The sequence below is a fragment of the Tachyglossus aculeatus genome, chromosome 4, assembly GCF_015852505.1.
Source record: "Tachyglossus aculeatus isolate mTacAcu1 chromosome 4, mTacAcu1.pri, whole genome shotgun sequence".
In the NCBI taxonomy this organism is placed as follows: domain Eukaryota; kingdom Metazoa; phylum Chordata; class Mammalia; order Monotremata; family Tachyglossidae; genus Tachyglossus; species Tachyglossus aculeatus.
Window position 1 is genome coordinate 123,298,630 of NC_052069.1, and position 12,567 is coordinate 123,311,196.

General features: G+C 43.8%; 1 protein-coding gene across 9 annotated transcripts in view; it reads left to right on the top strand.

Annotated features, from left to right (window-relative positions):
• TNC (tenascin C) overlaps positions 1-12,567 on the top strand; it is a 108,335-nt gene that overhangs the window by 18,308 nt on the left and 77,460 nt on the right. For all 9 annotated transcript variants that reach the window (XM_038745918.1, XM_038745919.1, XM_038745921.1 and 6 more), the window contains exon 2: positions 11,383-11,972. In XM_038745918.1, the coding sequence (XP_038601846.1) occupies positions 11,516-11,972 (457 nt within the window). In that variant the 5' untranslated portion in view covers positions 11,383-11,515. The remainder of the gene's footprint in view (positions 1-11,382; positions 11,973-12,567) is intronic.

Genomic DNA, 12,567 nt, shown 5'->3' on the forward strand with positions numbered 1-12,567 from the left:
CTTGATTCCCTCATCTGTAAAATGTAGATGAAGACTGTGAGCCCCATGTGGGACAGGGACTGTGTCCAACCCAATTTGCTTGTATCTAACCCAGAAGTTTGTACAGTGCCTGGCACATAGTAAGCTCTTAACAAATACTACAGTCATTATTATTATTCAGAGTGAAGTGTGCAGGATGGGCTTTAGTGGGAAAGGAATGAGGATAAGTAAGGGGAAGAGAGCTGATTGAGTGTCCTGAAACCAACGGTGAGGAGTTTCTGCTTGATGGGAAGAGGGATAGGCAACCATTGAAGGCATTTAGGAGTGGAGAGACTTGCAAAGAATGATTTTTTTGGAACAATGACCCAGGCTGCCAGCTGAAGTATGGACTGGAGAGGGGAGAACCTGGAAGCAGGGAGGTCTGAGAGAAGCTGTGTGGTTAGTGGATAGAGAACAAGCCCGGGAGTCAAAGGGCCTAAGTTCTAAACCCAGCTCTGCCACTTGCCTGCTGTGTGACCTTGGGCAAGTCACTTAACTTCTCTGTACCTCAGTTGCCTCATCTGTAAAATGAGTATTAAGCCCCACGTGAGACAAGGACTGTGTCCAACCTGATTAGCTCTACCCCTGGACTTAGAGCAGTGCCTGGCACATAATAATGGCTTAACAAACACCATGAAGAAAAAAAAAAAAAAGCTGATGCAGTTGTTGAGATGGGCTATGATCCAGGTCCCCTTAGAACTGCCTGGGCTACTCAGTATTGCTCCAGCTTGGATTAGTCTCCTGAGAAATCCCAAAGGGTCAAAGCTCCAGTGTCTGTGCCAACCATAGGCAGCATCTCCCTATTTGGCATTACTCCCTTTGTACCCAGGAATCTGCCAATATCTGGTCCTCTGAGGCTGCTGCCAATGGAGTACAACTGGGCATGTTACCCTCTGAGATGTTGCCCTTGAGCCTTTTGTTCTGGAGTAGGCTGTGGTTAGAACTACAGCAAATTATTCCAACAGCAAAGCTTTACTGGCCCCTAGAACTATCTTCCTATAAAGCAGTGCCTCAAGGGAGAGACGTCAACTCCGGGCCATCTGGCTCCCTTTATTCTGCCAAGGCAAAGAAGGCCTAATACAGCAAATACCCTGTTACCAAAATGATTTTAAATGCTCGGGGCCACTTTTTTATGGTACTTGTTAAGCACACATTTTGTGCTAGGCATTGTACAAAGTGCTGGAGTAGATACAATCTAATCTGATTGGACATAGTCCATGTGTCAAATGGGGCTCATAGTCTTAATCCCCATTTTACAGATGTCCAAGGTCAAAAGCAGACAAGTGGCGTAACCGGGATTAGAACTCAGGTTCTTCTGACTTCCAGGCCTGTGCTCTATCCAGTAGGCCATGCTGCCTCTTCCCAAGAAGCTTGAAGTATCATCCCCATTTCACAAATAGGAAAACTAAATGTTATGGCCAAGATTCCATCCCAGACCCTGCTTTCAAAATGCCTTACAGCCTCTTCTCAGTGAAAAGAGCACGGGCTTGGGAGTCAGAGGTCATGGATTCTAATCCTGGCTCCGCCGCTTGTCAGCTGTGTGACTTTGGGCAAGTCATTTAACTTCTCTGTGCCTCATTTACCTCATCTGTAAAATGGGGATTAAGACTGTGAACCCCACTTGGGCCAACCTCATCACCTTGTATCCCCTCCAGTGCTTAGAACAGTGCTTTGCACATAGTAAGTCCTTAACAAATGCTATTATTATTATTATTATTATTATTATTATTATTATTATTATTATTATTATTCTGACCAGAGCTCTATTAGTAAAAGCCTCTTTAAGAGTGGATAGACTCCTGAAGTAGCAGATTCAGACCAGACAATCATGTTCCCAATAAAAGCTGCATTTGAGTTTTAGCTTCCTTGACCTGCTGGAGTGTTTCTTTAATTATTCTTTTAAAGCAGCAGAGACACACAGCTCTCTTGTTCAGCAGAGGAGATCAAAAGTTCTTGAAAAATCAACACATGAAGCAGTTTCCTGGCCTCTCTCTTCCTTCCTGACACATTCCAAACTGGGATTTATGGTAGTTATGAAGGACAGGGGTGAGGAATTTTCAGAACCTTTGAGAACATCCACACACCATCTCTCTGCTTGACTAAGTGCACACAATAAAACTCCAGTTTGCAGCCGGAGGAGGTAAATTTGGTATTAGATGCCTGATGTTCTGCCAAGATGATGTGGAAAGTATCCATCTGGCACCTCTGGATAATCAAGCCCCCTTGTCCCTCCCTCCTCTATCCTCAAAAAAGGAAATTTTATGTTCTTGCCTCTAATTCTGCACTATTAATGAAAACTATTCATGAGCTATTAAAGATGAAGTCATGAGTGACTCATTCTAAAACTTGGACCCAGTCATTAGAGGTTATCTCTATTTATCCCAAGCTAAATTAATTGTTGGCAAGCAGGATGCACTATAAAGATTGTTGATTCTTGTTTTCAGAAGTGCCCTCCTTCCTCCTGGGAAGAACTAAAATTAACAATTAGCATAGTTGATTCTTCTAAAAAATTAGATTAAGATGATATGTACTCAAACTGAGAGCACCTAAGAGTGATTGCAGAGTTGAAGCAGGAAATTGGGTATCAGTAGTCCTGTTACCTGCTTCTGGGATGGTCTAGCAAAGGGTCCATCCACCCTCCCTACCTCATTTTTATTTAGAGGCAAGAACATAACATTTCCTCTTTGGAGAAGCAGCAAGGCACAGTGGATAGAGCACAGGCCTGGGAGTCAGAAGGTCATGGGTTCTAATCCTGGTTCCACCACTTTTCTGCTGTCTGACCTTGGGCAAATCACTTCATTTCTCTGGGCCTCTGTTACTTCATCTGTAAAATGGAGATTGAGACTGTGAGCCCCATGTAGGACAGGGACTGTGTCCAACCCAATTTGCTTGTATCCACCCCAGCACTTAGTATAGTGCCTGGCACATAGTCAGCACTTAACTAATATCATAATAATTATTATTATTGTTATTTCCATCTTAAAAATGGAATACCATTCTCCCTGGGAATATCCAAAAATGAATATCCAGAAAAACTAATGGAATTTATTAAGTGTTTACTATGTGGAAAACATTGTACTTAGGGCTTGGGAGGGTACCAGACAACAGAGTTGAAAGACATGTTTCCCTGCTCTGAAGGAACTTATAGCCTAGAGGGATAGTTGTTTAAATTGAACTGTGTGCCCCATGCATCCAAGGGATCCCCTCAAAAATCTCCAGTGGCTACCAATCAATCAATCTGCGCATCAGGCAGAAACTCCTCACCTTGGGCTTCAAGGCTCTCCATCACCTTGCCCCCTCCTACCTCACCTCCCTTCTCTCCTTCTATAGCCCAGCCCGCACCCTCCGCTCCTCTGCTGCTAATCTCCTCACCGTACCTCGTTCTCGCCTGTCCCGCCATCGACCCCCGGCCCATGTCATCCCCCGGGCCTGGAATGCCCTCCCTCTGCCCATCCGCCAAGCTAGCTCTCTTCCTCCCTTCAAGGCCCTATTGAGAGCTCACCTCCTCCAGGAGGCCTTCCCAGACTGAACCCTTCCCTCCTCTCCCCCTCGTCCGCCTCTCCATCCCCCCCATCTTACCTCCTTCCCTTCCCCACAGCACCTGTATATATGTATATATGGTTGTACATATTTATTGCTCTATTTATTCATTTATTTTACTTGTACATATCTATTCCATTTTATTTTGTTAGTATGTTTGGTTTTGTTCTCTGTCTCCCCCTTTTAGACTGTGAGCCCACTGTTGGGCAGGGACTGTCTCTATATGTTGCCAATTTGTACTTCCCAAGTGCTTAGTACAGTGCTCTGCACACAGTAAGTGCTCAATAAATACGATTGATGATGATGATGATTTTTAAACTCCTTCCCAGACTCTATTATACTTCTTTGAAATTTTAAGTAGTTCCTTAAATACTCTCTTCAAACATGCTCAATTGATATTAACCCTACTACCAAGCACTTTCTTATTTAGTTAAGAATGACTAAATCCCCAAATTTGGGGATGAAGTCTTGTCCAACTGACAGGGGTGTGTCTAAACCATGTTTTACCTTGTTGTGCTGGAGAGAGGGACAACTATCTCATGGCTTCACCTCATATACTGTTGCCACTGTTGGAGACACTGGTCTGGCCAACAAATGGCTTTAATTTTGTTCTTATTTTGTTCTATGACCACTACCAGCCATCCCATAGTGTGTAATGTTTGTTATAAGGAGGCAGGGCAAGAGTGTGTGAATTACTTAGCGAATTCATCACCACTGCTGCAGAAACTTCTTATATGACTTTTCTGCTGGTGGTAGGGCATATCTCTCCTCTCTTAACCTTGGGTATCTGAACAATGCTCATCCCAATGACTGGGGGCCAGAAAGTGTGCCTAATTATGTTTTCATGGGCCCAGTGTACTTATTACAAGAGTAATACAATAAGAGTAATACAACCTCACTGTCATCGGAATCATCTTTGAGCCTCAGGACAATTACTGAGAGCATCAGCTTATTTCTCCCCTGCTTCTTCACTGGACATCCCTGAGCTACAAAAAAACAGCCAATGTTTAGTACAGTGCCTATGGAGAAGCAGCGTGGCTCAGTGGAAAGAGCACGGGCTTTAGAGTCAGAGGTCATGGGTTCGAATCCCAGCTCCACCACATGTCTGTTGTGTGACCTTGGGCAAGTCTCTTAACTTCTTTGAGCCTCAGTTACCTCATCTGTAAAATGGGGATTAAGACTGTAAGCCCCATGTGGGACAAACTGATCACCTTGTATCCCCCCCAGTGCTTAGAACAGTGCTTCGCTCATAGTAAGCACTTAACAAATGCCATCATTATTATTATTATTATTAAGTGCTTAACAAATGCCATTTAAAAAAAAAACACAGCCCAACACCTTGATCCAATTCAGAATATTCACTGTTGCAGAGAAAGCTGTTTTGTCTGGTTCTGGATACTTTCCCTAGTTGGAAGGGAAGATCCTGTTGATGAAAAAGAAGGAAGTTTCAATCAACCAATCAATCAATGATATTTGAGTACTTACTTTGTGAGGAATAGTGACTACTATAGAGTTGGTAGGCCTAATCCCTGACCTCAAGGGATACAGTCAAGTGAGGGAAACAATCAATCAACAGAATTTAATGAGAGCTTTACTGTGTGCAGAATACTCTACTCAGTGCTGGCAAAAGACCATACAATAGAGTTGGTAGACGAGATCCCTGCCAACAAAGGAACAGAGTTTAAGAGTACAGTCACAGCTGCTGAGGATGATGGTGGGGTGAGTATTAAAGTGCTTAGGGCTACAAACTCTAGTGAATAGGTGATTCAGGAGGGAGGGATAAAAAGGTAGGGAGTTGAGAGGTTACTCAGAGACGGCCTTCTGGAGGAGATATGATTTTAGAAGAAATTGCTCTCCCTTCAGCAAAGAGCAGAAATGGAAGAGTTCACTCCTTTGATCCCTAGAGTGAGGATTACTTTGGAAGGCTGCAGTAGCAACAATAAAGGCTGTAATTGCTATGTATCATTCCAGCATTCAGTGCCCTGGAGTGATTTAAATGAGTTTGATTTGCAGGCACGATTCCTGATTATGGTTGGGCGTGTAAATGTTCCAAATGAGAAAGATTGAAATAGCTTCAGGCCATGGCAGAGGAGTGGTGAACTGTGAATAGGTCAGCAGCATTCACCCATTGGTGCTGGGATAAATCTTTAAGTCCCTTCCTTTTTTTCATCCTAAAATAGTGCTAAGGGACAAGACTCCTGAGTCCTCTCTGTCATTGCCTCCCATTCTACAGCTGAGTTACTGAGATGAGTTTAGAGGTGTTGGACAGAATCCAACTCCCGATTTATTTCCTTAACAGGGGGGATTCCTTCTGCTGTACCTCTGGGCTAGGAAATATTTTTTTTCTGACTCCTTTTTGGCAGAGCATTCTGAATTGTAAATCTATCCCAATAAGATCAGTTGCATATGATTGTGCAAAGGCAGAGTTGGAAGGGGCAGAGTCTCCAGGCTGATGTCCTGACTGCAGGCTATGACTGGGTTTCTGTACATTGGAAAATGTGGACTGAAATGGCCCTTGGAAGGCACAAACCATCTGTCTTCCCCTCAAGACTGTAAGTTCATTGTGGGAAGGGACTATGCCTACCAACTTTGGTGTACTCTCCCAAGCATTTAGTGCAATGCTCTGCCCACAGTGAGCACTCAATAAACACCACCGAAGGAAGTGGAATAGTGAGCTGAAGTCCATTCTGACCCGAAGATTTAAGGGAGGATTTTCTCCTGTTTTCTGGGAGGAAATGAATTGAAGCCACAAACATATGCCTAGGCCTCTCCCCCAAAACCTAAAACAACAATCATGAGGAACAAAAAGAGGGAGAACTTTTCAGTGAGAAGTTTGGAACTGACCCAAATGTACGGCTATTCCATCTGACAGTGGGATTGGACTATGAAACTTTCTCGATCCTCTTGCTCTGAATTAGAGGGCCTCTTTGAGCACCAGGCTTCATTTCCTCTCCCACCTGTCAGAATGTGAAAGTAGGCTCCAGGTGGTTGTGAGAGGCACCATGCTTCACTGTGAGCCTGTTGTTGAGTAGGTATTGTCTCTATTTGTTGCCAAACTGTACTTTCCAAGCAGTTAGTACAGTGTTCTGCACACAGTAAGTGCTCAATAAATACGACTGAATAAATTAAGTAGACATCTAGTGCACAGTGCAACCTTGGCAGAAGTTGTGTCTTCATCACTCTGCTGGTGGTTCTCCCTCTTGATTTCCTTTTGTCTACCTTTTCTTAATAAAACTCCAAAAAAATTTTTTTCTCCTACCAAACTGTGCGCCATTCTCTTCTGCTGAGTAATAACTCTTAATAAATCTATAGTCACTTATTGTCCTTCCCTCAGTTTCCTCTTCTTCATCCTCTCCTCTTTCATCATTACATTTTGGCTCCAGTTCATGCAGAGAATTGTTGAAGGTGCTAGAGAGAGTACAATAGAATCAAAAGACATGATCCCTGCCCTTCAGGAGCTTACAATCAAACCAATTCACTTCAATCATCAGTTACCACAGTTGTATATTAGTAGAGAGTAGCAACATGGTCTAGTGGAAAGAGCACGGGCCTGGGAGTTAGATGACCTATGGTTCTAACCTTGATGCTGCTACTTGTCTACTGTGTGACCTTGGCCAAGTCATTTAACTTGTCTGTTCTTCAGTCTCCTCATCTGTAAAATGGGATGCAATGCCTATTCTCCTTCCTACTTCGACTATGAGCTATACATGGGACAGAAGCTGTGTCTGACAATTTGTATCTACCCAGTGTTTGGAATAGTGCTTGGCACATAGTAAGTGTTTAATGAAAAAAAAATGATAATAATAAAACCAATAATAATAGCAACATTAATGTGAAATCAACTTCCAAGAAAAATTGAGAAGCTAGTAAATACATTAGGGATGGAACCTCTTCAGAAAGCAGTATTCATAAACCATGATTTTTATACTGTATAAAGCCTCAGAGACACCATTTTGATAACATTTCAGTAACAAGAGTAACGATGAAATTATATATTTATTCATCACTTTTCTCAAATTCACCGTTGTCCTTTATTATCTTTTCAGCAACTCTTTCATGGCAAGAGTAGATAATGTTTTGCCCAGTATCATTTATGGGGAAAGTGAACCACAGAAGGGTTGTGACTTGCTCAGGGTCCCAGATGAGAACAGAGACTAAAATTCAGATCTTTGAACTCTTAGTCCAACGCTGTAGTCTCTAAATCATGCTGCCTTTTGTTGCCTAATACATTTTAGAGATTCCATGGGGAATCATCATCCAAGGTAGAAATACCACTGTGTGCCAAGAATACCTTTACTAAGAAATATGATACTTTCCAGAATGTGAAAACCTAACTTTTTCCTGACTGTGTTATTTCAAACCATTGCATATAGAGGCAGAGAAAATCAGGGCTAACAATAAATACATGTTTTTGGCATGTTTTTCCCCAGTCAGCTTCACAGCTACTGGCTAACTGGTGGTTTTTATCCTTCAGAAAAAATGTAGACTAGGACACCTGGAGACATAACTGCAGTCCTCTACTCTTTCTAGTTTTACTCCATGTAGAAAGGACACTGAGAAGAATCTTAGGAAGTCATTTGTCCATATTTTCCACTACTGGGGTCGAACAGCTCCAGGGTCATCAATTACCAGGGAAAGGAGCAAATCATGCGCAATTGCCTTGATACCCAAGTCCCCTGATGAGATGAGGAAAACTGCCAACTCTTTGGATTGGGAGGTCTGTTCTCTTTAGAGAGCTCTGAGAGGTGAAAATGATGGAAATAATGTCAATCAATTGGATGTTCTGACATCCCAGTTCCTGGGGTGACCTTGCCTTAGTGGTCCATTGCTCTAGAATAATTAATGACTTCAAGTGGTAGTTAGCCCAAAAAAGATCAATCAATCAGTGGTATTTAATTAGCATTTACTATTTGCAGAGCACTGTACTAAACACTATATCTTCAATATAACAGAATTAGTGGACATGACCCTACCCATAAGGAGCTTACATTCTAGAGGATATGCCAAGAATTGCTTTTTCTCTCCAACAAATCACTTGGCCCAATGTAGACCCAGCCTCTAGTATATTAAAAAAAAGACACTCTCTCCACGCCCTGGGCTGGTCATGGGCCTCAGAGTGCTGTTGGATAAAATCTAGATACCAGACTAAACTTGTCCACCTAAAAGTTAATCCTTGCCTACTTTAACAGTACCCTCTCCTCTACCCAGCAAATTTAATTCTCCATCCTTATTGATTCCCATGCCCATTGCCCTCACCAGTTGTTCCAGACATAATTCCCTCCTTAACTCCCTTTTCCCCCCACCCATCCCATCTCTTGCCATTAATGACCTGGCCACATACTTTACTGAGAAAAATTGAAACCAACAGGAATGATCTCCCTAAACTCTTCCCTGCTCCTCTCCAGTCCCTCCCTCCATCTGACCCTTCTTGAACTCTTCCATTTTTCCCAGCAGTATCCAAAGAGGGGGTCTCCTGTCTCCTGTCAAAATATGCCAGCTCCACCTGTGCCTCCAATGTCATCCCTTCACACCTTATCAAAGCACTCTCTCCCTCTATTCCTCCTTCCCGATGACCATCTTCAACTGTATGCTCTCCAATGGCTTTTCCCCCACTGCTTTCAAACATGCTCATTTTTCTCTTATCCTAAAACAACCCTCCCTTGACCCCACTACTCCCTCCAGTTATCATCCCATTTCCCTCCTACCATTCCTCTTCAAATTCCTTGAGTGAGTTGTCTACACCCGCTGTCTCCAGTTCCTCTCATCCATTTCTCTCTTTGACCTCCTCCAATCTGGCTTCCACCCACTTCACTCCATAGAAGTCACCCTCTCAAAGGTCACAAATGATCTTCTTCTTGCCAAAATTGATCACCCCTGTCTCCTGGAAACATTATGCACCCATCTCCAGCTTCACTGACACTGTTCTCTCCTGGTTCTCCTCCTATCTTTCTGACTTCTCTTTCTCAGTCTCTCTCTCAGGTTCTTCCTCTGCCTTCCACCCCAAGTCTCAGCTCTGGGTCCCCTCCTATTCTCCTATTCTCCAGCCAGATTAGAACTGACATGATTTTATGAGTCCCAGTCCTGTGCTCTATGCACTAGGCCATGCGGTGCCTGCCACATAGTAAGCACTTAACAAATATCACTAAAAATCTCCCCTTGATTGTCTCTATATAGCCCAGTGCTTAGCGCAGTGTCTGACATATAGTAAGCACCTAACAAATTCCATTAAAAAAATCAATTAATATTCTCAATGACATTTTTTGAGCCCTTACTGTGTGCAGAGCACTGTAATAAGGGCTTGGGAGAGTAACATATAAAAGAGATAACAGACATATTCCACACACGGAGATCTCTGGTCTCTAGATCCCCTCCACTTATTCCAGGCCATCGTGCCCCATTTGAACTTTCTACCCGACCTCAGTTTCAGGAACAGGCACAGATCCACACCCTCAATTCTGTCCTGTCCGAATTTGATTCCTTTGCCTCTCTGCTTCAGACTTTGACTTACAGGTTTCCGAAGCAGGAGCTGAAGGGTGGCATGAAAAAAGTGTTCAAAGTTTCCTTATCTTGGCTCATCATGTCCGCTGAGTACTTTAATAGATTTTTCTAGGCTTCAGGATACAGGACAAGAGATCCCTCCAACCCGACACTCCTTTAGAATAGCAGGTCCACCCTGAGCTTCTAAAATCTATCACTTCAGAATAAGATCTATGGAATGGACTAATGGGTCCATTACAAAATGGTCAAGATGACTCCATGTCAAGGTCTTCTCTAGTACTTTCCTGAGTACACCCATGGGTTATCAATAAATGATCTGTCATCCAGAGCAGTGACCTCAACTTACTTGTTTCCAGAAGACTGCTAGTTTGGGATTGGGGGCAAGAGATCTGGATTTTTGTGACTGTTTCCTAAAGTTTATATTACTTCTTAGTAATAACCTCCCCAGGAAAAACTCCTGGCAAAACAGTGGAAATAATTATTGGTTCTCCCAACAAGACTTCCTCCCGTATCCTGAGTATTGCATATTTACTTTGTTGCCTCCAGGCTAAAGGAATGTAGTGCCCTCACTAAGGTCAACCAGAAGAGAGAGACACTGCTCAAAACGTCTTCATGAGGTCATTTCACTGACAGAATGGCAAAACTGTAGCACATAGAATCAACCTTTCTATGAGACATATTCCACACACGGAGATCTCTGATCTCAATCAGTCTTTACTGAGCACTGTTTCTGCACGGAGCACTATAAGAAATTCCTGGAAGAGTATAATACAATAGAATTAGTAGACTGGATCTCTGCTCTGAAGGAGCTTACAGTCTAGTGGGAAAGGAAATGAAAGATCAGAATAACATCAACCAGGGACTGGACCAAAGGAATCATTCTGCAGAGTGTCAGGAATTATTGGCCCTTAACAATCTATTAAAGTATAAGCTTCTAGAGGGCAGGAACCGTGTCTTCTACTCCCATTGTAGAGGCCTAGGCATCTAGTACTGTTCTCTGCACCTAGTAGGTCAATAATGATCATCTATTAATCAATCAGTGGGGTTAATGGAGCAGCTATTTTGGGCAGAGCACCGTAATAAGTGCTTGGTAGTTGGTAGGCATAATCCCCACCGTCAAAGACCTTAAAGTCAAGTGAAATCAATCAGTGGTATTTATTGAGTACTTACTGTGTGCAGAGCACTGTCTTAAGCACTTGGAAGAGGACAATTCAATGGAGTTGATAGACACATTCCCTGCCCAGGACGAGCTTCCAGTCCAGAGGATGATGATAAATTCCCAACAATGAAGATAACTGTCCCTTTACTACTGTATTCCACTTGTAGGAACATCACTGTTTTGGGAAGAGAAAGGAAGATCCACTTGGCCCTCAGCCAGACTACCAAATTCCTGCTTCAACCGGTGAAAGCAAAACGGCATTAAGATCGCGGCCACGTCCCTAGAGAGCTGAAATCCATCATGGGGGCCCTCACCCGGGTGCTGGCCTGCACACTCCTAGTCTTGCTCTACCACCTGGCAGATGGTGGCCTCATCAAGAAGATCATCCGGCACAAGCGGCAGAGCGGGGTAAACATCACGATGCTGGAGAACAGCGAGCCAGTGGTGTTTAACCACGTCTATAACATCAAGTTGCCTGTAGGATCTCACTGCTCAGTGGACCTGGACAACCCCAGTGGAGAAAAGAACCTGGTCTCAGAGGACGAGTCAGGGAACCACTTCCAGGAGCATACTGTGAACCAGGAGAACCAGATTGTCTTCACCCACCGCATCAACATCCCCCGGCGGGCCTGTGGCTGTGCCGCAGCCCCCGATGTCAAGGATCTGCTGAGCAGACTGGAAGAGCTGGAGGGGCTGGTGTCCTCCCTGAGAGAGTTGTGTGCCACTGGGGCCGGCTGCCGCCCGCAGCCCGCAGAAGGTACATGTGGGCTAAGCAAGCGGTCCGGGACCACGGGGATAGGCTTCCTGGGCATGGTCCTATCTTGAAGGGAATGGGGGAAACTCCTAGGAGCATGGAGCACCCACTTTACACACTCACCAAACCCCGTTATGAAGGGCTTGAGGGTGGCTACTCTACGGTACTCTCCCAAGCGCTTAATACATTGCTGTGTACATGGTATGTACTGAATTAATACCTTCAATTGACTGATTGATTGGGAAAGTGGCAAGGTAGGGAACCCTCTTCCTCTCCCTGAAGTGCCCCCCTTTTCCCATGTGGAGCTCACAGTCTTAATTCCCATTTTAAAGATGAGGTAAGGGCTTACTATGTTACAAGCCCAATATTAAGTGCGGGAGAAGACACAGGATAATCACATCAGACACCCTCCTAGTCCCACAATCTAAGAGGAAGAATGGATATTTAATCCCCAATTTAGAGATAAGGAAACTATAGCAAAGAAAAGTTAAGTAACTTGCTCAATGTCACATAGAAAGCAAGTCTGTCCATCTGTCTGTCCATCTGTCTGTCCGCAAACCCGTCTGTTGGCCCATCAGTCCATCAGTCTGTCCAGATG